This window comes from Microtus oregoni, unplaced genomic scaffold (genome assembly GCF_018167655.1).
Source record: "Microtus oregoni isolate MIOR12 unplaced genomic scaffold, Mior012 000044F_ref0000062, whole genome shotgun sequence".
NCBI classification, from domain to species: domain Eukaryota; kingdom Metazoa; phylum Chordata; class Mammalia; order Rodentia; family Cricetidae; genus Microtus; species Microtus oregoni.
This window is the reverse complement of record NW_024543218.1, coordinates 933,319-958,540: the sequence shown is the minus strand read 5'-3', so window position 1 is coordinate 958,540 and position 25,222 is coordinate 933,319. Positions and strand designations below refer to the sequence as shown.

At 41.8% G+C, this 25,222-nt stretch overlaps 1 protein-coding gene across 2 annotated transcripts in view; it reads right to left on the bottom strand.

The window, feature by feature from the left end:
• The window catches only part of LOC121434799 (myomesin-1-like), a 127,544-nt gene that overhangs the window by 88,457 nt on the left and 13,865 nt on the right, over window positions 1-25,222 (bottom strand). For both annotated transcript variants that reach the window (XM_041633771.1, XM_041633770.1), the window contains exons 3-9: window positions 17,373-17,513; window positions 15,860-16,109; window positions 14,728-14,885; window positions 4,875-4,967; window positions 3,215-3,303; window positions 3,051-3,110; window positions 1,035-1,199 (exon numbers count right to left, since the gene is read on the bottom strand). In XM_041633771.1, the coding sequence (XP_041489705.1) occupies window positions 1,035-1,199; window positions 3,051-3,110; window positions 3,215-3,303; window positions 4,875-4,967; window positions 14,728-14,885; window positions 15,860-16,109; window positions 17,373-17,513 (956 nt within the window). The remainder of the gene's footprint in view (window positions 1-1,034; window positions 1,200-3,050; window positions 3,111-3,214; window positions 3,304-4,874; window positions 4,968-14,727; window positions 14,886-15,859; window positions 16,110-17,372; window positions 17,514-25,222) is intronic.

Here is a 25,222-nt window from a genome sequence, read left to right as displayed (position 1 = left end):
TAAAAAGGACAAAATGATATGAATGTCAAAGCAGTGACTACATAGCATTGAACCCAGCTCTGGTAGCCTTACAGAGCAGTGTGTGATGGCATTATTACGTTACCCAAAAGTCAGTCCCAGCAAAAACAAAACAAACAAACAGGGTAATTTTTATTTATTTTATGTCTGTTTTTATATTAGTATACATAATTTATAGAAAGAATATATTCACTATAAACTTTTAAATTATAAGGAGACTATCACATTAATGTAAGATTACTAGCCAGGCAGTGGTGGTGCACACCTTTGATCACAGCACTCAGGAGGCAGATGCAAATGGATCTCTGAGTTTTAGATCAGCCTGGTCTACAGGGCAAGCGCCAGGACAGCCAGGGCTGTACAGAGAAACCCCTATCTCAGAAAACAAAAATAAAACAAAAAAAATTACTAATGTCTGAATTGCTTCTGAAAATTTACTCTGCTGATTAATTAATAATATTAGGACTTAATTGTTTCATAAGGTCATAAATATTTTTAAACTTTTATACAACTCTTATGGATGATATCTAGCTGGGTGGCATATGCCTTTAATCCCAGCACTCACGAGTGAGTTCAAGGCCAGTCTGGTCTATAAAATAACCTAGCTTACAAAGTAAATATTATAGGTTTAATTACACATATTACTTGGTGACAAGGAAATCTTACCTTCAAAAATATTTTTTAGTTGGGCATGATGGCATGTGCCTTTAATCCCAACACTGGGGAGGCAGAGGCACGCAGATCTCTCAGTCTGAAGCCAGCCTGCTCTACATACTGAGTTCCAGGACAGTCAGGGCTACTCAGTGCCACCCTGTTTCAGGGAATAAACATACACATGGTGTACACACATCCAGCACACACAGAGAGTGCAATTATTTTGAAAGGTATGTTAAACACTTAGTACATCAGAGAATGTCCTCAGCTTACAGGCTACGTTAGCCCTGGGATGCAGACCTGCATCTGGCCCTTGCATCTTTCCTTAAGAAGCAAAGGAAGAACTCAGTCTACAGACTCACCATTTCTATACCACTGGACCTCTGGCTGGAAGGGTTTAATCTCAGGAGTGATGACTACCCGACAGCCCAGACTCATCGTCTCTCCTTCTCTCCCAAAAGACACATCAAACTTGTCATCAAAGTGGATGTCAAACTTGGATGCATAACCGTAAGGGGTCACAGCAACTGGGTACAACAGAAACAAACACGGGTAATGCATCTCTTCAGAGGTATAACAGCATTTTTAATAAGCATAGGCAGAAAGCAGCTGCAATAAAAACAGAGCAAAGTATGTGGGCAAAAAAATCAAGTTCTACATAAGTACGTAGAACACATCACACATCATTCTCATAACCGCTAGTCAAGGGGGAAATAGCTTCTCTTTGGAGCACATCTCCCGTCTGCCTAGTTTCTATGTGATCATATTCCTATGAAACCTGAGAGGTCTGACTGCATCAGATCCTGCACAGCCTTCAGAGGCCAGCTGGTTCCAGAGGTGCCTGAGGGGACAGAGGAGTTATAAGGAAGTTCTTTACCAGCCCTAAGGTCCCAAACCCAACTGGAAGGGCACACAGGTTCTAATGTCTCCACGTGCAGGATGAGCGGGACCATCAGAGACTGCCTTGGTATTCAGTGGGAAGTCAGTCCTAACCAGGAGACAAAGCAGTCCACTGTCACTTCAGCAGGCCTGGGTCAGACACGCTTCCCATCTGGGGGAAATGGTAGAATCTGGGAAACCTGTGGGCCAAATCCAGTCTGCTTCCTTTTTTTTTTTTTTTTTTTTTTTATTTTTTGGTTTTTCGAGACAGGGTTTCTCTGTGGTTTTGGAGCCTCTCCTGGAACTAGCTCTTGTAGACCAGGCTGGTCTCGAACTCACAGAGATCCGCCTGCCTCTGCCTCCCGAGTGCTGGGATTAAAGGCGTGCGCCACCACCGCCCGGCCAGTCTGCTTCCTTTTATCATCATCCTCATCCTCATCCTCATCATCATCATCATCATCATCATCCTCATCATCATCCTCATCCTCATCATCATCCTCATCATCATCATCCTCATCCTCATCCTCATCATCATCCTCATCCTCATCATCATCAACCTCATCATCATCATGAATGGGTTTTATTGTTAGATTTCTTGACAGTTAAAAAAGATAAAAATCTAATATTTATCACGTGTGAAAAGTCATAGAAAATCCAAATTTCAATGTTCGTATTTATGGCTTTACTGGAATCCAGCTATGTACAATCATTTACTGCCTACAGAGGGGTTTCTGTTTCATATGTTGGGAAAAGGTGTGCTAAGTCAGGTGCAATCAGAAGCCACTATGCGGTGGAAGAAACAGGGTTAAGTTGGTCTTGAAGAACCTGGCTTTAGAGAGAAGAAAAATGAGAAATGTGGCCATGGGAATGAGCAGGATGAGGTCAGAGGACTGGGAAATGATAAACCACGCCCATCATGGGGACTTTGGGGACTATGCTATGATTTCAGAAGTACTGATATGGTCGGGAAAGAGCATTTCCTTCCATTGTCTCCTCCATAGGACTGATACCAGGGATCATAACTTTGAAGTTAGGAACCATTCAGGAAGTCAAGGAATAGGTCATCTACAGACAGTGAACCAACTGGTTAAGTGGAAGACCAAGTCAGAAGAAAGTATTGGTATTAAGTATTTTCAGAACCATCATTCATGATTTAATGTGTAGAGAATAAGTGTGGGCTGCACTGTCCTTTTCGGTCTGAACATATAATCAGTTTCACAAACATAAACAGGCTACTTTTAAAATATAAGGAAAAAACAATTAAACCTGGAAACAGAATAGTAACCAAAAAATTTAAAAAAACAAACTAACCATGGCTGGGTACTGAGTATTATATCCACCGTGGCAAGTACATCATAAGTATTGTGAATTATTTCATCCTTTTAAAAACCGTGTTGCTTCCCTAGACTCAAGGACTCAGAACATGGCTTGGAATTTGAGCACTACTATGCTCAAATTTACATAGAGATGACATGCAGCGAATGGGTTGTTAGACTTACAGCTAAGAGGCATGGAAGCCCCAGCGTGGAGGCGAGTCTCATCCAATTCCCCCTTGTATCCTAGAGAAGAAAAGAGAACACGTGTGAGCTGCTTTGCGATTGCCTGATGTTTTAGCACTGGGAGGGGTTGGAATCCACTTGGAATAAAGCAAGAGCAAACCTACTCTTTACCACCACTGAGGCGTACGCTGAGACCTCTCCTTGAACATTCATGGCGGAGGCCCGGTACTGAGCCGTGTCTTCAAAGTCGCATCTGCAGAAACGCAGGGAAATGAGTGACCATGGTGCTGACTGGTAACTGCTGGGTGTTTTGTCAGGAGATTCTATGCTAACATAACAGACTGCAAGTCAGTGGCTCACATGAGGCTCTTTAGGACTTGAAGGGACTGTCTCTGTTCCTGGGGGACAGTCTATAATCTAAGTCATCTACAAATTTTCAAGCTGCAGTAGGGCAGGAAGGGAAAAGCTAACCAAGTACTAAGGCTATAAGTTACGCAGCGAATAACTGTTTTGCATTATTGGGGGAGAAAATGCACAGCCGAGCATGTGGCTTTGTACCAGGCTGTCCTGTCCTAGGAGGTGGGTCTCAGTCTGGTGACATCAGGATGACAGGGAACAGAAAAAGCAACTTCTCATGATATTCCCACAGCCTCTCTGAAGCAGAAACCTGAGCAAGGCTGGTCTTATATGCCATTCTGCGTTCTAGTTTCAAAACACAAGCGACTTCATACTGTGGTTCTGCTGGTGTTGGGGCTGTACATGAAGTTCCAGCTCACAGCTGTCTGGGCGCAGAAACAGGGATGTCTTACAAAGGTGGAACAAGGAAAGAACACTCTCCCAGAGGTCAGGCTGAGATGTCAAAGCAGGCTGTTTTGTGTCTAATCACACTAGTTTCTGTGTTCTTCCTTGTTTCTTGGGATTTAGTTTAGTTTCATTTGAGATACACTTGTGTCTTGCGGAAAAGAAAGACAGTAGACTCCAGGAAGGCAAATACAATCACATTTCTCAGAGCAACCACAAAGCTCACTGCTGCTTCGGCAGAAGTGATCCTACTTCAGCTCAGGGCTTGGGGAATGCCAGAGACACCCAGGTTCTGTTTGGAGCCCAGTATCTGCTACAGGGGAGAAGGCAGTAAACCTTGTGAGGATGATCGGCGCCTGTCCCCTCCACAGCTCAGCACATGGGCCTTGTGGGAACCAAAAAGATGGGCACTTATTTACTCTCTCATCCACATAATCAGGTTTGCATTTCAAGCCATCTTGGAAAACATTATATATTTTTTATAACTTGGAAACTTTGATAGAGCTTCCATTTTAAATTTTGCTTAACCCAGTGTCTGTCCTTGATTCGCTCACACAGATTGATGAGGCACACAACGTCCTGGTTTCTGGGGAGCTGAAGGAAAGGTCATTCTCTCAGTCTCTCCAGCTCTCACCCATCCCAGCCTCTATGCCTTTTGTTGATTAAAACAAAAGAGCACAGTACTGTGAGTTCGAAATTCTGTTATGATACAGACATTAGAGGTGCCTACTTAAGCAATTATCTTCTTAATTTCTATAGCACATGCTCATATATAGAGAAGGATGAATAAATACATCCTCATTTTATCATCTTTTCGGAAATTCAAATGTGATATCACGTTAAGAGGTACCATGGGCACAGCAAACTTAGCCATGCATGCTACCTTCCAAGTTTGCATCAAGAAAAACGGACATGAAGAAGCATTGTGAGATAAGCCTGCACTGGGACCAGGAAGAAGGTGGATTTTGTCTGTGACCTTGAGTGACTGCTGGGTAGCACACATAAACACTAATGTTCTCTTACTTGTTGATCTCAAGAGTATGCATTCCATACCGACTTTCAATGATATACTTTCCCGGGTTTGTGTGGACATTTATAGGCACCTGGTTTTTATACCTGAAAGATAACGGAAACAAGATGAATAGATTAAAGAATAATTAACTGCATGATCTCTCTCTCTCTCTCTCTCTCTCTCTCTCTCTCTCTCACACACACACACACACACACACACACACACACACACACCACATGATCACTGTTCTTGTAGATAAACCTGTTAAGTGAAGTTCAACAATTTCGTCTATTGAAAAAATGCAAATTACCTGAGGTTAACTAAATTCCCTAGCACTACAATCAATCCTCTCAAAGTACTTTCTCCTCTTCCTTAAAATTTACATGAAAATGAACCACTCACAATCTGTATGCATCTCATGTACATAATGATAATGAAAAACTACAGTTATGAAACAGTAAACAGGGTAGCGACTGGTTTATATAAAATAGAAAACAGAATGACGCATTGATGCTCCTGGAAATCAGGACACTGATTTCCTGAGGTGGGCACAGGGCATGAAGGATGTGTCTCGGCTGCTGAATATTGCTTGGGTTCCATTTTGGGTGTTGGTGTACAGTCCAACAAACACTAACCCAAACTCTTCCTTTATGTGTAACATACGCTTTTTTTGTATGGACATTATACTTCAACAACAATCAAAATTGTTGGCTCTCACCCGCACGGCAGAACGAAGCTTTGTGTTAGCGCTTGTGTTGCTGGCCCTCTCTGTGGGAGGAAAGCACAATCTCCCTCCCACTAGCGCTCTCTCGTGAACAGCACCATTGTAATGAGGGGTCATCACACTCCAGTGACTTGGTTTCTGTGGTAAGTAAGCATGGCTTTTGACTCAGAATAACTTCAAAGCATGAAAGGGAAGCTCCAGCTGTTCTATTCCTGTTTGCAGCCCATGCAGAAGGGCTTCTCTGTGAGACACTGATTTCCATTCGTGGTACTTGTCTTCTCAAGTTCTCAGTAGCCAGTGCTATGATTCCACATGAGGCTTAGCCACTTGAACCTTTTTTAAAAATTTATTTATTGCTTAAAAAGAAGAGGAGGAGAGAAGCAGCAGGGGGTCACTTGCTTTCCTTTTGATAACCTACTTCATATGTACAGGTCAAACTAATATAGCTAATAAGCACAGGAGGCAGGGAGCTCTCTGGTCCATGTACAGACAGCATCAGCACATCTAGTCCTCACAACAACCACGAAATGTCACTATTTAACCTCACTCCCCAGTGGAGAAACTGAGGCGTGGAGAGATCAGGGAACTCACCCTGGTCATAAGGCAGGCACAGCAGAGCCGGGATTTGAACCAGGTCTGCCTGGCTCCTTATTTACTTGGCATTTCCATTTCTAAGTTGTTCTCTACATAGCTGCATTTCATTTCTTTTAGACTTCTTGAAATGGATATAAGGAAGGGTGGGAAGAGGGGAGTGGTATAAAGGAAGAGGAAAATATTGGTTTCAGTTAACTCTTTCACCCTAACTTTGTCCTCCTAAGGTCCATGTTTTGGGAGGTTGGGGCCCAATGGTGTAGCATTATGTGGTAGAGAGGAGGGTCTTGGATCATTGGGGGCCTTATGGTGTTCTGTTAATTCTAAACTAATGAGTTACCATAAAGGAGTAAGCCCTCCCTGATCTGTGTGACCTACCACCCCGCAGGCTTGCTCACCACTATTCCGTCTTCCATGATGTAACACTGCCAAGGGGACCCCATAAGAGCTGGCACCATGCTGTCTGGGCTTTCAAACTGTTAGATAAGTCTACCTCTCATAGGTAGCCTTAGTGTTTTGATATAGAAACGGAGAGCTCAAAGAAGAGAAAGTGGGACGTACACTTGAACGCACTGGCACAGGAGACCACTTCCTAAATATAACACAGTAGCACAGACACTGAGAGCAACAATTAATAAATGGGACCTCCTGAAACTGAAAGGTTTCTGTAAGGCAAAGGACACGGTCAACAAGACAAAACGGCAGCCTACAGAATGGGAAAAGATCTTCACCAACCCCACATCGGACAAAGGACTGATCTCCAAAATATACAAAGAACTCAAGAAACTTTTGACATCAAAAGAATAAATAACCCCATAAAATATGGGTACAGACCTAAACAGAGAACTCTCAACAGAGGAATCTCAAATGACTGAAAGACACTTAAGGAAATGCTCAACATCCTCAGTCATCAGAGAAATGCAAATCAAAACGGCTCTGAGATTCTATCTTACACCTGTCAGGCTGGCCAACACCGATGACAACTTATGCTGGAGAGGATGTGGGATAAGGGGAACACTCCTCCATTGCTGATGAGAGTGCAAACTTGTTTACCCACTTTGGAAATCAGTATGGCGATTTCTCAAAAAATTAGGAAATAATCTACCTCAAGACCCAGCAATACCACTTTTAGGTACATACCCAAAGGATGATCAATCATACCACAAGGACATGTGCTCAACTATGTTCATAGCAGCATTATTTGTAATAGCCAAAACCTGGAAACAACCTAGTTGCCCCTCAGCCGAAGAATGGATAAAGAAAATGTGGTACATTTACACAATGGAGTATTACACAATGGTAAAAAAAAAATGACATCTTGGAATTTGCGTGCAAATGGATGGATCTATAAAAAAAAATATATTGGCTGAAGTAACCCAGACTCAGAAAGATAAATACAATATGTACTCACTCATAAGTGGCCTTTAGACACAAAGCAAAGGAAAAAACAACAACCTACAGTCCACAACCCTAGAGAACCTAGACAACGAAGAGGACCCTAAGAGAGACATACATGGATCTACATAGGAAAGAGAAAAAGACAAGATCTCCTGAGTAAATTGGGAACATGTGGGTCACAGGAGAGGGTAGAAGGGGAGAGGGGAGGAAGGGACAGGAATGGAGAAAAATGTGTAACTCAATAAAAACAATAAAAAAAGAAATGGGGAGCTAATATAATTTCTAAGGCACACTGTTCATTTTTCTTCTTTTCCTGAGTCTGTGTGCATGATATTATGAGTGTGTCTCTGTGTGTTCACATGCATGTGTGTTCTGGTGCATGTGAATATAGAAGCCTGAAGTTGAGATCAGCAATTTTCCTCAGATGCTCTTCTACCCTTCCCCTTGGACCAGGACCTCTCAATCAAAACTCAGAGCTCAACAATGTGGCTAGTCTAATAGCTACCTTGCTCTGAGGATCCCTGCCTCTGCCTTCTGAGGCTGAAATTAAAGGTGAGTCACGATGCCTGCCTGGCATTTATGTGGGTTCTGGAAGAATCCTCTTGCTTGCATGGTAGGCACCATTTCCCCAGCCCATACACATTTCTATTGGTGTTAGCATTCTCCTTTTCCACCCAGCTAGGCTGCAGCACAGCTGTCAAGACTCAGGTCAGATGCCAAGTCTTCAACACTCCTCTTTACAAGTTTTCCAAACTATGAACCGCTTTCATCTCTCGGAATCATGGTTACTCTGCTAAGTATAACGTTTATCAAAATTATTGTTGGGGGCAGTAAGATAGCTCTGTGGGTAACTGAACTTGCTGCCAAGACTAATGGTGACCAGGGTTTGACCCTAGGACCCACATGTTGGGAAGGAGAAGAACCAACTCCAGGTTGTCCTCTGACTTCCCCACACATGCCATGGGCGGTACACACACACACACACATACACACACACACACACACACACACACGTACACACACACGCACGCACGCACACACGTACACACACACGCACACACACACGTACACACACACGTACACACACGCACACACACACGTACACACACACACGTACACACGCACGCACGCACACACACGAGTGCGCACACACATACACACACACATACACACACACACACGTACACACACACATACACACACACGCACGCACACACACACGCACGCACACACGTACACACATGCACACACACGTACACACACACGTACACACACACGCACGCACGCACACACGTACACACACGCACACACACACGTACACACACACGTACACACACGCACACACACACGTACATACACACGCACGCACACACGCACACACACGTACACACACGCATGCGCACACACACACACGAGTGCACACACACGCACACACACGTACACACACACACACGAGCGCACGCACACACACACATACATGCACACACTATATAGATGTAATTTTAAAAGTTATGGCTGAGTTTGCATCTCCCCTGTGAAGTTGCTAGTCCTGCTATACGTTTCCTTCTGTCCCCACTCCAATGAGGGAGTCGTTGGCGTATTGCATATGCTCAGTGTTGATTAAAATGATCGAGCAGAACTGTTATGTGATAGTTAAATTATACCTTCATACGTTTTCACTAAAGAAATCAAGTTCTGGAAAATGCACACCCCATGCTATGGAGGATTTAACGGGTGTACTTGAGGTGAGCAAGCTGAGACTTTCGGAGTCCTGTTCCCTCAGGTCTGGAATCAGGAGGGAAGTTCTAGCCTAGAGTCACAGCTGGATGGAAGGTGTGCTGTATGACCTTCTCCCTACTCACAGAACACAGTGCTGCTGCCTTTGTCTCTTGAGAGCAGGGAAGTGCTTCAGGGAGCTGTTTCAACACAGCTCTTGTCAAGGCAAAGCGATCAGAGACAGCCATCAGCAACCCTGACTCTCAGACTCTCCCGTCTGAGGGAAATGGTGTGCTTTCTGACGAGAATGGCTTGGATCAAGGGAAACTCAGCTGAGCAGCTCCCTCTTGCCCGTTTGACCAGAGGGACAATGTGTCACTGAAGACTGTGGCATGTGCTGCCTGACCAAATCTGAGTGACGCTAGGTTGGCTTCCGTTCAGCAATGCTGTTCTTATCTCTATAAAGTTTGCGTTCAAGTGGCATCCGGCAGCTCCCGAGGTTGCGCCACTCTTCCTGCCCTCAGGTACTGCTTGACTTAGCACCTTCATACCTTCCTGGTTAAACACACCCAGCTCTTCTAACGTGGCCACCTGGCTGAGGAACCTGCTTTAAAATACACAGCACTTGACTGTGGGCCTCCACAGAACTCGCCATATCAGAGAGAGAAACGAAAGGACTAAGTCACAGGGAGAGTTTGTTCTATTCTGCAGGGAATGTCCACTATGAGGCACTCAAGTTTTGGGTCACTTGAGACTGGCTGCCTTCAGTATTAAGTCAGAGTGGAAAAGAAGGGGGTTTGGCCTGCCCCCACACACTTCACAGCTTGTTGCTTCTGGAAAGTGGAATTCCAAACTAGCCAGTCATCAGCTAGCTGTGGAAAGTAATCTACACCCTGGGATTGTTTCAAAGGCTTGCTCAAATGCTCTGTGTGGATACCACTTTCCTTACACACTCTGTTCTTACACACTGTCCTTACACACTCTGTCCCTACACACTCTGTCCTTACACACTCTGTCCCTACATACTCTGTCCTTACACACTCTGTCCCTACATACTCTGTCCCTACATACTCTGTCCCTACATACTCTGTCCTTACACACTCACGTCAGCCTAGTGCAGGGCTAATGTTGATGATGAGGGTGGTAGAGAGAGCTCCTTGGTGGAGTCAAATTCAGTGAAACGAGAAGGCTCTGAGATCCTTTCCCTGTCATGATGCCAGGCAAATTGAAATGACCTCGAACACTGGTGAGAATCCACCTTAAAGAAATAGCTACTACCCGCTGTGAAAGCAACTATCTGGGGCTTCAGAGTTGGCTCCATGGTTAAGAGAAGAATCCAGTCAAATCTAACTGTCTCAAATAATCCACAACCAATTTTCCTTCTTACAAATAACAGTTTTGGAGCCAGATGTCCTGTATCCCAGCCTGGCCTTGAACCCTTCTGATCCTCCTGCTTCTATCTCCTGAGTGGTAGGTAGGGTTATAGGCATTTGCCATCCTGCCCAGTTTATGCAGTTGTGGGGCTAGAACCAAGGATTTGTGTGGATTTGTGCATGCGAGGTGAGCAGTCTACCAACTGAAACACACTCCCATCCACAAGCGTGTGTGTTTTATTTCATTCTCTATGCCGGTGAGCAGTCTACCAACTGAGACACACTCCCATCCACAAGCGTGTGTGTTTTATTTCATTCTCTATGCCGGTGAGCACTCTACCAACTAAGACACACTCCCATCCACAAGCGTGTGTGTTTTATTTCATTCTCTATACCTTATCATTTCATTTCAAATAAGTTGGAAATATAGCTGTCTACTGTAAGTGCCCGAGGATATAAAACTGCTCAGCACATAGTGCCTATGCCCTTTGATCCCGCTCCGTCAGGACCAATTACTCTCCTTGGGTTTGAACATAACCTTCCAGAATCTATGCAAATGAAACAACATAAATTCTGCTTTCCGCCTCTAGACCAGGAGATGCTAGGCAGGCTACTGTATAAAATAGCCTACTAAACACTAAAATTTCACTTTCTTCCCACCACAGAAGTATCATTCCTCCATGTTAACAAGGCCTTCTCCATGATGGAGGCTTCACTACCCTAGTGTGTTGCTGTCCTCTGTAACCAATTTTCCTACTGAATGAAAGCACACAAATAGAATCGCTTCTACTTCCAGGCTGATCTGCAACCCCGAAACTGTCCTGTACCTGGCCTGGCTGAGTGTTGTGTTGCTGCTGCGCATCGTTCTCTGGGTAACCTCAAAGTTCCACTTAAACAGATGTCTGCAGTAACATGAGATTGGCCAGGAGAACAGCTGCGGGACTCCATGACCTAACAGTGGCCAGTGGAAACTTGGAGCCAAACTGTCTTTGGAAAAGACTCTGAGGGAATCAGACCCGGGACACATGCCTCAGCAAGGCATAGCGAGGACTTAGCTGCTATCCGGGAGGCAGCGTGACCGCACCGAGCCCTCACAAACGCATTTCCTTAACCCACCTCCTCCCATGTTTCCCTGCCATTCATACCCGGTGTGGGGACCATGAGGCTGCAGTCGGGCACCAGAGAGGCCAACGATGTGGTCACCAACAGCATTGGCTCTCACCTGGTGACGAGCTCCCTGCTCTGTGAGTACGAGGATGCCAGTGAAAAGTATTCCCCTTGCGTCCATGTTGTGACATAAATTAGAGTTCCAGCTGCTGCTTCTTAGAAAAGACACCATGTCCAAGAGGAGACACGAATCCATAAGGAACCTGTTCGCGGAGGTCTGTTCACCTGGCGGTGAAGTGGGCCTACATTCCAGGGATCTCCTCTGAGAGAACCTTAAGATTACTAGTCTTGTATTTGTTTTCGTAGAAGCTCCTTGCTCCACAAACCTGAATTTGTCCCCGTTGTCACCACAGCCAGCTGTCACTATGTGCTCACTGATTCCAAACATTTCTCCTCACCCAGGGGCGACTCTCAGTCTCAGGATAGTGGAAGGCACCTTCCCCACTGAGCCATCTTGCCAGCCCTCTCAGAAACAGAGCCCTTTCTTAGCTGCTCTCCGGTTCTTTTGTTTTGACTTGTATGTCTCACTGAGCATGAAAGGGGTACTTTCTCTGCAATTTCTGGCTTTTCTCTCCTGGAAGAACTGGCATAAAGAATGAGTCTTGGGAAACAGTGCCCTCCTTCGAGTAAAAAGGAAGTCACCTTCCCAAACGCAGAAGGGAAGAGAGCAGGAGGCTACCACAGAAAGGGGCTACTCTCCCCGAAATAAAGATTTCAAAGCCACAAGTACAAGATTTGTGGTCAATGTGCTGTGACTGAGCTCTGTTGGTGGGGAAAACTGAAAACAGACAATACGATTATTTTTCAAATTTAGCTTGACAAGAACCATTACCTTAGTAGTCTTATGCTCTCTGTGCAGAGCTTTAATCTCTTTGTTTGTTAATTATTCCTTTTCCAGGCCAATGAAGTGCACCTAAGGAGTTTAATCTCCAAAACTGAGCCGTGCCTCTGGGAAACCCCACTGCTGGTTTAAAAACACCACCAGGAACATGGCCCAGCTTATGTTCCAGATGCTGCAGTTTACAAAGCAATGCTTAAGAAATTAATATTTTTCTCCTAGACATTCCTTTGTATAATTTTAAAGTTCATCTTTAGTGTTTAAAAATAAAAAGAGCTGAGTAAGGCAGTACACTCCTGCAGTCCCTGTGTTTGGGAGTCTGAGTGGGTAGGGTCACAAGTTCAAGGCTGGCCTTATCTCAAACAAACAAACAAACAAAAACAGGTAATAAAAAATTTAAATTAAAAGCAAAAAAGAGCTACAAAAATATTCAATGAACTCTTCTATTTGATTAAGGACTCTATTTAGTCAACATTAATATATTTAAATTTCTGACAGAAGGATTTTTTACTTATCAAATAGTATTTGTGAGAACTAAGCATTCATTTATCTTCATGGATTTCCATGGGAATGTTTGGATTTTCTTTCTCCTTTGGTAAGTGATACTTGAGGGGGAGGGATCTAATTCCGGGAATCACACACACAAGGCAGGTGCTCTACCAATGGAGTTCATCTCTCGTCCAGTAGTTAGACATTTTTTGTTGTTTATTTGTAGTTATGTTGGTGTATGTTTTGGATTGGTTTTTGAACAGGGTCTCATTATGTACTCCAGGCTGGTCTTGAACTTGCAATCCTCTTTTTGAGAATCTTAGAGCTCACTATATATACCATGCTGGCTCAAACTCATGAGGATCCTCATGTTTTTTTTCTGAGAGTTGGGATTAAAGGTGTGTGTGTGACATCACATACAGCTATAATTTTTAATTACATCTATCTATCTATCTATCTATCTATCTATGTAATCTATCATCTATTATCTATGTATCTATCTTATCTCTACCTATCTATCTATGTTTTTTTCTTTCTATCTTGTGTGTGCAAGAGAGAGAGCATGAATGAATGAATATATGTACAGGCATGTTGTGAAAGTTGGTTCTCTCCTTCCATCACTGTGGGTCTTAGAGCTTGAACATAGGTCATCAGGCTTGGTGGCTAGTACGTTACATGCCAAACCATTTTGCTGGCTCGGTGTTTGTTATTTGTTGATTTTTAAAGAGATTTATTATTGATTCCTTTAAAGGTTGAATGGTACAACTTTATAGTCATAAGTAAGTGTGAGGCAATAGAAATCGATTTTTAATTTACTTTTATATTTCAAAATTTATAAGTTAAATTTTTAGAAATTCATTTTTGTTGAAATATTATGTGTTTTGTGGCATTTCTCATCTTTGTTTATTATAAGCTATTTGCCATAGTAAAATTTATAGTCATTTTTGGCATTTTACAATTGCTGCTTTTGTTTTTGATTTTGAGGCAGAAGGGGTAGAGATGAAGTTCTCTGAGTTTTGGTTTTCTATGTATAGATACATATTTGCATATGCACGTGAAGGCTAGGTCAACATCAGCTGTCTTCGTCATCATTCTCCACCGTACTTTTGAGACAAGGTCTTTCACTGAACCCGAGCGTCATGATCTGTCTAACTAGGTAATCAGCAAGCTCCAGGTCTCTTCCCATCTCCACCCTAGCACCCAGCCTCCTCCATGGGTGCAGGAACCCAAACCCAGATCCTCATGTCAGCACAGCAAGCTCCAGAGCTCTTTCCGTCTCCACCCATCAGCACCCAGCCTCCTCCATGGGTGCAGGAACCCAAACCCAGATACTCATGTCAGCACAGCAAGCTCCTTACCAATGGAGCCATCGCTCCTGCCTTTACGATTATAAAGTTATTAAAATGTATAATCTCTGTGCAAGATCATTTATTCTTCCCATTCATAAAACATGTACAAACTTACAGGTGTCTTTGCTGACTCCTGTGTACTGCTAGTTCAGGGTGTTTTCTCTGGATGTAAACTTAACTTGGTTATCAATTCTATCAGCTTCCACAAAGAAAACATACCATGTGACACGGGGTTCCGGCCAGCCTGCCACAGAGCAGTGCAATTTCACATTCTCTTTCTCCCAAACTGTGTGGGAACGAGGTTTAATGATAAACTCAGGAGCATGTAGTAGATGGTCTTCATTTAACTTTCCGCGATATGCTTGGGTGTCTTCTAACTGAAAGAGTAAACAAGTAACAGCCACATGTTTACAAAATACTGCCAAATTAAAGTTACTTCTGGTGCTAAGATAGCAAGTAGAAGCCAAAATGTTACTTTCCCTTTGTTTTGTTTGAGGTAGATTTTTATGTAGTCCAGACTGGCTTCTAACTTACTTTATAGCCAAGGATAACTTTAAACTTCTGATCTTCCTGATTCTATATCTCAAGTGTAAGGATTACAGAATGGCATTGCCCTTGTACCCTACTCTATGGGTTGGTGAGGTTTGAACCTGTGACTCTATGCATCGCATTGTACCCTACTCTATGGGTTGGTGAGGATTGAACCTGTGACTCTATGCATCGCCCTTGTACCCTACTCTATGGGTTGGTGGGGATTGAACCTGTGACTCTATGCATCGCATTGTACCCCACTTTATGGATTGGTGGGGATTGAACCTGTGACTCTATGCATCGCCATTGTACCCTACTTTATGGATTGGTGGGGATTGAACCTGTGACTCTATGCATCGCCCTTGTACCCTACTCTATGGGTTGGTGAGGATTGAACCTGTGACTCTATGCATTACACAAGCAATATAAACTTACTGCATTCTCAGACCTAATTTTTACATTTTGCTCCTTATTTTACACTCAGGTAAAATCATTTCCTTCCTGGTTTTAAAAATGAGTTTGGTTTTCTAAACCCTAGGATTTAGCAACACCCCTATGATATGACCCTAAAGTGGCTTCAGAAACTTATTTAATATCTTTCAAATCTGAATTTCCATGAAGTTTAAAATTCCAAAGTTTGCCTTTATATGACCTATGCATTTTGACATCTTCTCTCCTTGTTTCTGTTAGCTTTGTTTCCCTGTAACCCACGTGGTTCTGCCCTTGAAAGAACCCAGTGTGGACTACACACGCACACGCTCACACACAACTTCTTAAACACATTTCCACTCTTCTGAACATTGACATTAGCTCGCCTTACTGTTTTCCTCAGTGACAGCTCTTCTGCTTTTTCTCGAATTGCAACACTCCTCGACTTCTTTTCAAATGTTTCCTCTCGTTGAAGGGTGGACGTGGCTTGCTTGGATATTTTGGACTGCTTAGAGGCTGTGGACTTTTTGGAGGCTATGAGTTCTTCCTCGCTTGCAAGAAGAGTCCTCTGAGCTATGTAAGCAGCAGCTTCTTTGATTCTTTCTTCTTCTGTGTCTCTAATTCCACCAATGTGCACTTGGCTGAAACAACAGAGCAGAAGGTAGAAACAGTGTGGTAACCACAAGCTTGCTTGATTTTTCTGGGCTCGGGCACTATCCCTACCCTTAGAAAATCTGCCATTAAAAAGCCCTGGTGTGGAGCTGGAGAGATGGCTCAACAGGGCACGTGCAGAGGACCCTGGTTCAGTTCCCAGCCCATAACCCTCTGTTGCTCCAGTCCCTAGAGCTCTGATGCTCTCTTCTGACCTCCATGAGCAATGCATGAAGGTGGTATACTTATATACATGCAAGAAAAATATTCAACACATAAACCAAAAAATACATCTTTAAAAATAGCCTGCTAAATCAGAGTCTAACTCTTTATTATAGAAGCAAGCACCTTCCTTTACCACTAAGAATGACAAGGGCAGTGATTCCTAGTATGGTTCTGGAGCCTTCCACATACAATATCTCATTCCACCCAAATAAAACCCCACAAGGTAGATGCTATCACTCCTATTTTAGATAGATAGTAACAAGACTAAGGAAGATGAATAAACAGCCCAGGAGTTCCCCTAGGCAACTGAGTGTGTTTAAATATGATCCAGTTTACAAGAAAAGATAAAGCTATGCTTTTTCCAGAAAAGATGACAATAGACAATGGAAGAGATCAGTTGTCCGTGGCCTGACATGTGATGTGTGAACTCTGCTCTAGTGCACAGCCCAGAGCTGCCCAGACATGTAACATGTTCTATGTCACATAAGACTCTGGTGGACAGTGGGTTTCTTTAGTCCCACAACACTTTACAGTTTGGGTTTTTTAACATACATATTTTTTAAAAATTATTTCCATCATATTCTAATTTTGTGAAGTAACAGGCTTCTTATTGACATTCTATACATTTTGATCATATTCGTTCCTCTGGTGCCGTTTCTTACCCTCCTCCCTTTGCCCTTCCAAATCTTTACTTACCCTGCTCACGTTACACTTTATAGTTTAGAATCTTTCTTTTTACTGTCCATAGATTGACTATAAATAGTATTTAATCACTCACATCTAAAACTCTATCCCATGTCAACTGACCATATAAAGTATGATGTCCTAATCATTCCTTTGTCGTGTATCCAATGTATGACAGAAATGTCTGAGAATGAAATCCCTTTACTTCAATGAGCCCTCTTCTCAGTGGGTTCCAAGCGTCCCAAGCCCTTTTTAAAGCAATAAATAGCGAGTCCTCAATAATTGCTAGCTACTATTGACTCCTTACTTATAATAATTACACACCAAAGGGAAAGCACACTCACCGTCCAGAGTAAATAGGCACCATGTAGTTGCCTGGCAGGTTTTCTGTCTCCTCTCCAGGCAGAAGGTTCCGCTTGGCTCTCTTTGGCTGGGGGCTCAACTTGGCTGAATAATCTTCTAATAGCAAGCTGGAATCTGTAAGTCTGAAATAAGATCCTAACATTAGCCAGAACACAAAGGGCACTGAAGATATTCAAGGGTTGACAAAGCACGGGGTGAGGGGGCCTAACTTAGGGGGCTTTTCCTAGACTCTTAGGTCTCTAATATTATTATCTTTTCCCTTTAGAAATGAATTCGAGTTAGAAAGATTACAGAGATGTAAATGTACTCTAGACAGATACTAAGAAAAAAGAGTGGTTTCATGGCTTTTTCCCTCTAAAATTTCAAGGGAAAAAGAGGAAGATGTTGGTATTTTCAAGTAGCTTTTGTGGATAAAGTAGTGTTTGAAATGTAGGCAATCTATATAAAGGTTTTTCTTCCTCCCTCCCTCCCTCCCTCCCTCCCTCCCTCCCTCCCTTCCTTTTTGCAGAATTGGGACACAAACCCCAGGCCTTGTAGACAAGCATATAAATGGTTTTGATGCATTTTGTATTCAAGTCCTCTTAGAATATAATGGGAAATGTACAGTTCTTCAAACAGGGATCCTGGGCTACTCTGACGCAGAGCCCTGGGTTCTCACTGTGAGACCCTTTCATACTTAACTGCAGGCATATTCCAGCAGTTGAGGAAACCCTGAACTCATCAAACAAGTTTTCATTACATGGACATTTGATGTTGGGTATGATAAAGAATCCTTGGGCCAGTTCTATTTGACTATGCGCACTGCGGCAAATGTGTGTAAGGAGGTAGTTCATGTTTGAACAGTGAAAAACTTCACTGGAGAGGTGGGAAACAGTAGAAACCATAAAAATTAACAAAACAAAAAATTAGTGGCTGAGTTTAATAACGTATATTTTTAATGCAGATAGTTTCATGAACTCGAGTGCATACTCCCAGGAGGCAATGTATAAGCTGAAGACTGAAACTTCCCTGGTTTCTATGCTGAGGATGTCAACCACAGGAGACTGTGTGGGAACTCTCTGTACTTAACGTTTTCCTGTAGACTTGAACTATTCTAAAATAAAGTAATATTATTAAAGGCCCTAGTCTACAGAATTCTTGAAAGGAAAGAGAAGCCTGTGAGTGGTATCTCTTGGGAAATATCAAGCTTCCCAGTTAAAATTAGTCAAGCCTTGGCTACTGCCTAATGTTTAAAAAACCCTTGGAGATGCTGGTTAGAGGGCTGTGCCATTAAGAGCACTTATTGCTCTTGCAGAAGACTGGGGTTCAGTTCTCAAAAATGGCTCACCATCATCTGCAACTCCAGTTCAGAAAATCCAGTGCCTTCTGGCATCTGCGGGCACCTGCATGCATGCAGTGCATATAGACTTATGCAGGTGTGTGCACACATGTGTGCACATACATACACATACACATACACGAGATAAATAATCTTTTTTAACATGTAGAAAAGCAAAGAGAATTACCTATATCAAAAGCAGAACCATGGACCAAACATACACGCAGTATAAAATGGGTAATGAAAGAAAGTAAATAGTACTGTACAAAACAATAAGGGTCAAAGATTTACAGAGGGCACAGAGGTCCAGTTTCTGAGCAGACATTAAGCACACGTGCATGAATGAGTGTCTGTATCTTGTTTATTAAGACTGTGTTGCGTGTGCAGGCTGGGCTACTGCCATTGATGCTCTGGTGTGGTCACATGGAAGTGGCACACTCTGCTACCCAGAGTAACAGCTAGCTCATTTCTATGGAACAGCACTGAAGATAAAGGTTAGAACCTTGACGTGGAGCTTGTGGATTGCTTACCAATTGGAAGCCAGGCTGAAATTTGTCCCTGGCTAACTGTTCCAGCAAAAGGCCTGCATTTTATACCCCAGGTCACAAAGTACAGCCTGTGCTTACACAGGTCTAAGTTTAAAGTGGTATTTGCCTCCACTTCTCTACTCCATTACTATACAAAATAAACCACGAGATCAAGAGGACTGCTTCCTTTATTATTTTGAGAAAGTGGAATTTTCTCATTATTCTTCTATTTTTACTCTTATTATTTTTGTTTCTACAATCAAATTTTTGCAAACTTGTTTTTCAATGTTGTATTCTAGTAGAAGTTATAATATTCCATTATTTTTGTTTGCTCCTTTTTTTCTGTAAGACAAATATTTTAAACAATGAACTTATTAATAGGACATACCACATATGAGATTGTCCCATTCTCACAGGTAAATCAGAGCAGCTGAGTTTTTTTTTTGATTGTTTTTATTGAGCTCTACATTTTTCTTTGTTCCCCCCCCCCTGCCTCTCCCCTCCCCTTCAACCCTCCCTCAAGGTCCCCATTCTCCCAGTTTACTCAGGAGATCTTGTCTCTTTCTACTTCCCATGTAGATTAGATCCATGTATGTCTCTCTTAGGGTCCTCATTGTGCCACAACGAGCTAAGTTATTGTTTCTTACAGAGTGTGTGAAGTAGATGTCAAATTACCATCTAAACAGATGACTTAGTAATGTCAAGTTATTTACTGATGGATTGACTATGATAGTTCAGGTCAGGCTGGCCCAGGATCATGGTGGCTCTCCTACTTCTTCCTCCCAAATGCTGAGATTACAGATGTGTGCAGCTATGTCCAGCTTCCAACTTATTTACTGAAGTTAGAAAACAAAATTAAATTAGGAACACAATGTTTTGAAGAACCATGTAATAATCTGTGTAATTATTTGAATAGAATAGCAGTCTATTTTGTTGTGATTCATGAAACCAAAGTCTAATGTTTTATACTACAAATCCTAGAAGAGTTTAGTAAAGTATGTAGACTTTAAACTTCTTTGACTCTAAAACCTAAATACGAGTTTATTCATTTCTTGTGATTTTAGTTGTATATAAATTTTGGCAATAACCCTTCTCTAATACCTCAGTTTCTGAGTAAAGCTGACATACATAGTGCTGTGTAGGTATTTTACCTATTAAAATTGTGTTGGTTATTCTTTATGTACTAACTTCGATCATGAAATTTCCTGGGTTCTTGAATCTTAGTTGATCAAAAAATCATATTAAATGTGTGCCCATGCATCTGTCTGTGGCTATATCTAGGTTCATCTTTTTTGCACTTCGCTATTATTATGTCATTTTCTCTGTTAATAGGTCTACATTTGATAGATTTTAAATAAATCTCCTGCTATGTATATTATCACATCTATGGCCGGTGATACCATGGAGAAGGAATGGAATCAAAGGCCAGAAGCCACTCTCTGGAAATCTTCTAGGAATCCAAAAATAGGCTGACCTCTGAATCTAATTAAAATACTGAACAGATAAAAGTGTAGGCTTCACACCAGGTGTGCTGGCACACACCTGTAATCCTGGCAGTTGTAGTCTTCACACCAGGTGTGCTAACACTCAAACCTGTAATTCTAGCAGGTGGGAAACAGAGGCAGGAGGATTAGCACAGGTTTGAGGTCTACATAGCACACTTTGGGATGCAAAGGCTACAGACTGAGACTCTGTCTCAACAAACAAAAGTATGTTCTCTCAGTTGGACCACGACAGGATAACACTTAGCAGAAAAAGTATTTACAGAACTCTAGAGCTATATAGTATCTCAGGGACACTTATTTAATAGGTTCTTCTCATGGGGGTAGAATCCAAGGCCTAGAGTCATGCTTCCATGTTCATACAGCAAGCTGGTGTTTGAATTGGGGTTTGTACCCAAGCTGTCTTGATTTGCAGGTTAGTATCATTTCTACTACACCACTGGTCTCCCACATTTGTTACAGTATACTTAATCAAGTATTTATTGATTGATTAATCTATTAATCAAATAAATCAAATTATTAGTTAATTGAAATATTAATTCAGAAATACTTGTTTACTCATAAATTCTCATATTCACAACTATACAGTCTAACTTGATGAATTATTATGGAAAATTAAAAGACAAAATTCAGTTTGAAAGATAAAAAGAAGGGCTGGAGAGATGGCTCAGCGGTTTAGAGCACTCTGCTCTTCCGAAGGTCCTGAGTTCAATTCACAGCAACCACATGGTGGCTCACAACCATCTGTAATGAGATCTGGTGCCCTCTTCTGGCCTGTAGGCATACATGCAGGAAGAACACTGTATAGATAATAAATAAATAAACCTTTAAAAAAAAAGGAAGATAAAAAGAAGAGGTATACCTCTCCCTATACCTTCCCAACTTATGGACTCCCCACTGTGGAGACCACAGTACCTAGAATGAGTCTGATGTTGATGTTCTGTTACTGAATCGTAGCTTGGGGTTATAAAATCAGCACAGGTCAGATAAAAAGTAAAATAATTATTCAACTTAAATTAAAATGTAGTTACTTAAAATTATGTTTGTACCCATCACATGACCTGTGTGAATTGTTCTGGTTTCCTGAAACAGATAGGGATGGGAATGATCAAGGAACTGCTTTCTGAAAACACTCTGTCAAGCATTACAGAATAGTGGTACATTGTGGGCCTGTTTTGTGGCCTTTGCCTTAAACTCAGTGTCAACCATCCTTCTGTACTCAGGGCGACATTGCATTGCTGGCTTCTCTGTTGTCTTTCCTACTGAAGAGTGATCTTAATTACTTTTCAATCCTCAGCACTAGGTAGCTACATTTGACATCCAAAATATGCTGATTGACTGATGTGGAATCAAGATTCCAGTTCCTGTAATCATATGGTACTGTATGTCTTAACAGCTGAAGAGCTATTAAAAATGAGCAATGCAGGCACCTGGGAGATGCTCAGTTGATAAAGTATTCGCTGCGACAGTACGAGGACCTGCGTTTAATCCTCAAAACCCATGTTAAAAAAGCTAAGTGCGATGATGTGTATTTCTCATTCCAGTCCTGTGGTGACAGACAGGAGATCCCTAAGCTCACTGGCCAGTCAGCCTAAACTAATTGGCAAGCTCCTGACCAATGAGACACTCTTTCCCCCAAAGAACCAAGATGGAGAGCACCTGAGAGCAACACTGGAGACCGACCTCTAGCCTCAACTCACATCCACATCTGTGCACTTGTGCCCCCTCGCACACACACACACACACAAACAAACACACACACACCACTGCAGAAGCAGGATTCCCACTACCGAGGTTAGTTGTTCATCTATCCCTCTAGTCAAAAGGCAAGGATAAAACATAACATATCAAGACTCAGCTCTGAAGTCCAAGGAATACATTAAATGGAGAAGTGGTTCTTCATTTAAGAAATGAATCTCTTTTTAAAAGTTGTATACAGTTATTTGTTGTGTTATACGGAAGTTAGAGTCCACTTGTGGGAAGACTGAAACAGGAGGATCACAGGTTTAAGGCCTGCCTGCATAACTTAGTGACCCTGTCTCAAATAAAAGAAGGCTAGAAGAAAGATATACCATGGAGACAGGTTTGCCCAGAATAAAATGAAACTTTAAATACTGTGATATCTAAATGTATATACTATCATAAGTAGACTAAAATAAATACAAGAGAAAGGGTAACGTAACAAAAATTCAAGCAGAAACAATGAAACAGGAAACAGAACAGAAACAGGTAATGTCAGTGAAGATGCCCCCAAAGAAAACTTTGAAAAAAATGTTAGTAGCTTAATCATGAAAAGAAAGAAATAAGTTATTAAAACCAAGAATGAAAGTGGACACATTATAGCCAGGCCTACAAAACCAAGAGACTCCTAGGAAAGTAGTGTAGACGCTTCCAGGTCAACTCACCAGACTACTAAGATATAATGGAATCATTCCTGTGAAGACCAAAATGATTAAAACTATCTCAAGAAGAAATGTAAAACTATAAATGACCAAAGCCAAGAAATTAAACAAATAATCTAAAATATTCTCACAAGGAAAATTAGACAGCTAGGTGGTTTATATTTATAGATCCTATCAAATATTTAAAGAAGAAATGGTAATGATTACTTTCATATTTTTAAAAAATGTGTTAAAATAGCACTGTTCAGTGTCCTGTAAGGTCAGTATTTTCTGATCAAGACATCAAGATAAATTAACATAGTGAAAATGGCAATCTTACCAAAAGCAATCTACAGATTCAATGCAATGCCCATCAAAATCCCATCAAAATCTTCACAGACCTCTACAGAACGATACTCAACTTCATATGGAAAGGCAAAAAATCCAGGATAGCCAAAACTATCCTGTACAAATAAAAGAACTTCTGGAGGTATCACAATCCCTGACTTCAAACTCTACTACAGAGTTACAGTACTGAAAACAGCCTGGTATTGCCATAAAAACAGACAGAAGAACAAAGACCCAAGATATCAGTTCACACACCTAGGAACATCTGATTTTTGACAAAGAAGCAAAAAATATCAAATGGAAAAAAGAAAGTATATTTAAAAAATGGTGCTGGCATAACTGGATATCAACATGTAGAAGATTGAAAATAGATCCATATCTATCACCATGCACAAAACTCAAGTGCAAATGGATCAAAGATTTCAACATAAAACCAACCACATTAAACATCATAGAAGAGAAAGTGGGAAGTACACTTGAATACATTGGCACAGGAGACTACTTCCTAAATATAACCCCAGTAGCACAGACACTGAGAGCAACAATTAATAAATAAGACCTCCTGAAACTAATAAGCTTCTGTAAAGCAAAGGACACAGTCAACAAGACAAAATGGCAGCCTACAGAACGGGAAAAGATCTTCACCAACCCCACATCAGACAGAGTACTAATCTTCAAAATATACAAAGAACTCAAGTAATTGGTCAACAACAAAAAAAAAAAATCCAATTTAAAAAAAAATGGGATACAGACCTGAGCAGATAACTCTCAACAGAAGAATCTAAAAGGACTGAAATACACTTAAGGAAATGTTCAACAACTTTAGCCATCAGAGAAATGCAAATCAAAACAACTCTGAGATTTCATCTTAAACCTGTAACAATGACCAAGATCAAAACTACTGATGACAGGGCTGGAGAGATGGCTCAGAGGTTAAGAACACTGGCTGCTCTTCCAGAGGTCCTGAGTTCAATTCCCAGCAACCACATGGTGGCTCAAAACCATCTGTACTGAGATCTGGCGCCCTCCTCTGGCATGCGGGCATACATCGAGGCAGAATGTTGTATACATAATAAATAAATAAATCTTTAAAAAAAATACTGATGACAACTTATGCTAGAAAGGATGTGGGGTAAAGGGAACACTCCTCCATTGCTCGTGGGAGTGCAAACTGGTACAGCTGCTTTGGAAATCAGTAAGGTGATTTCTCAGAAAATTAGGGAACAATCTACCTTAAGACCCAGCACTGCCGCTGTTGGGTATATACCCAAAGGATGCTCAATCGTGCCACAAGGACATGTGCTCTAGCAGCATTGTTTGTCATAGCCAAATCCCAGAAACAACCTAAATGCTCCTCAACCAAAGAATGAAGTACTACAAAGAATGGAGTACTACACAGCAGAAAAAATTAATGACATCTTAAAATTTGCATGCAAACGGATGGATCTAGAAAAAAAAAACACATGTTGAACGAGGTAATCCAGACCCAGAAAGATGAATATCATATGTACTCACTTATAAGTGGCTTTTAGACATAAAGCAAAGAGAAACCAGCCTACAATTCACAATCCAAGAAAACCTAGACAACAAAGAGGACCTTAAGAGAGGCATACATGGATCTAATCTACATGGGAAGTAGAAAAAGACAAGATCTCCTGAGTAAATTGGGAGCATGGGGACTATAGGAGAGGGTAGAAGGGGAGGAGAGAGGAATGGAGGAGTGCAGAGAAAAATGTATAACTCAATCAAAACAAT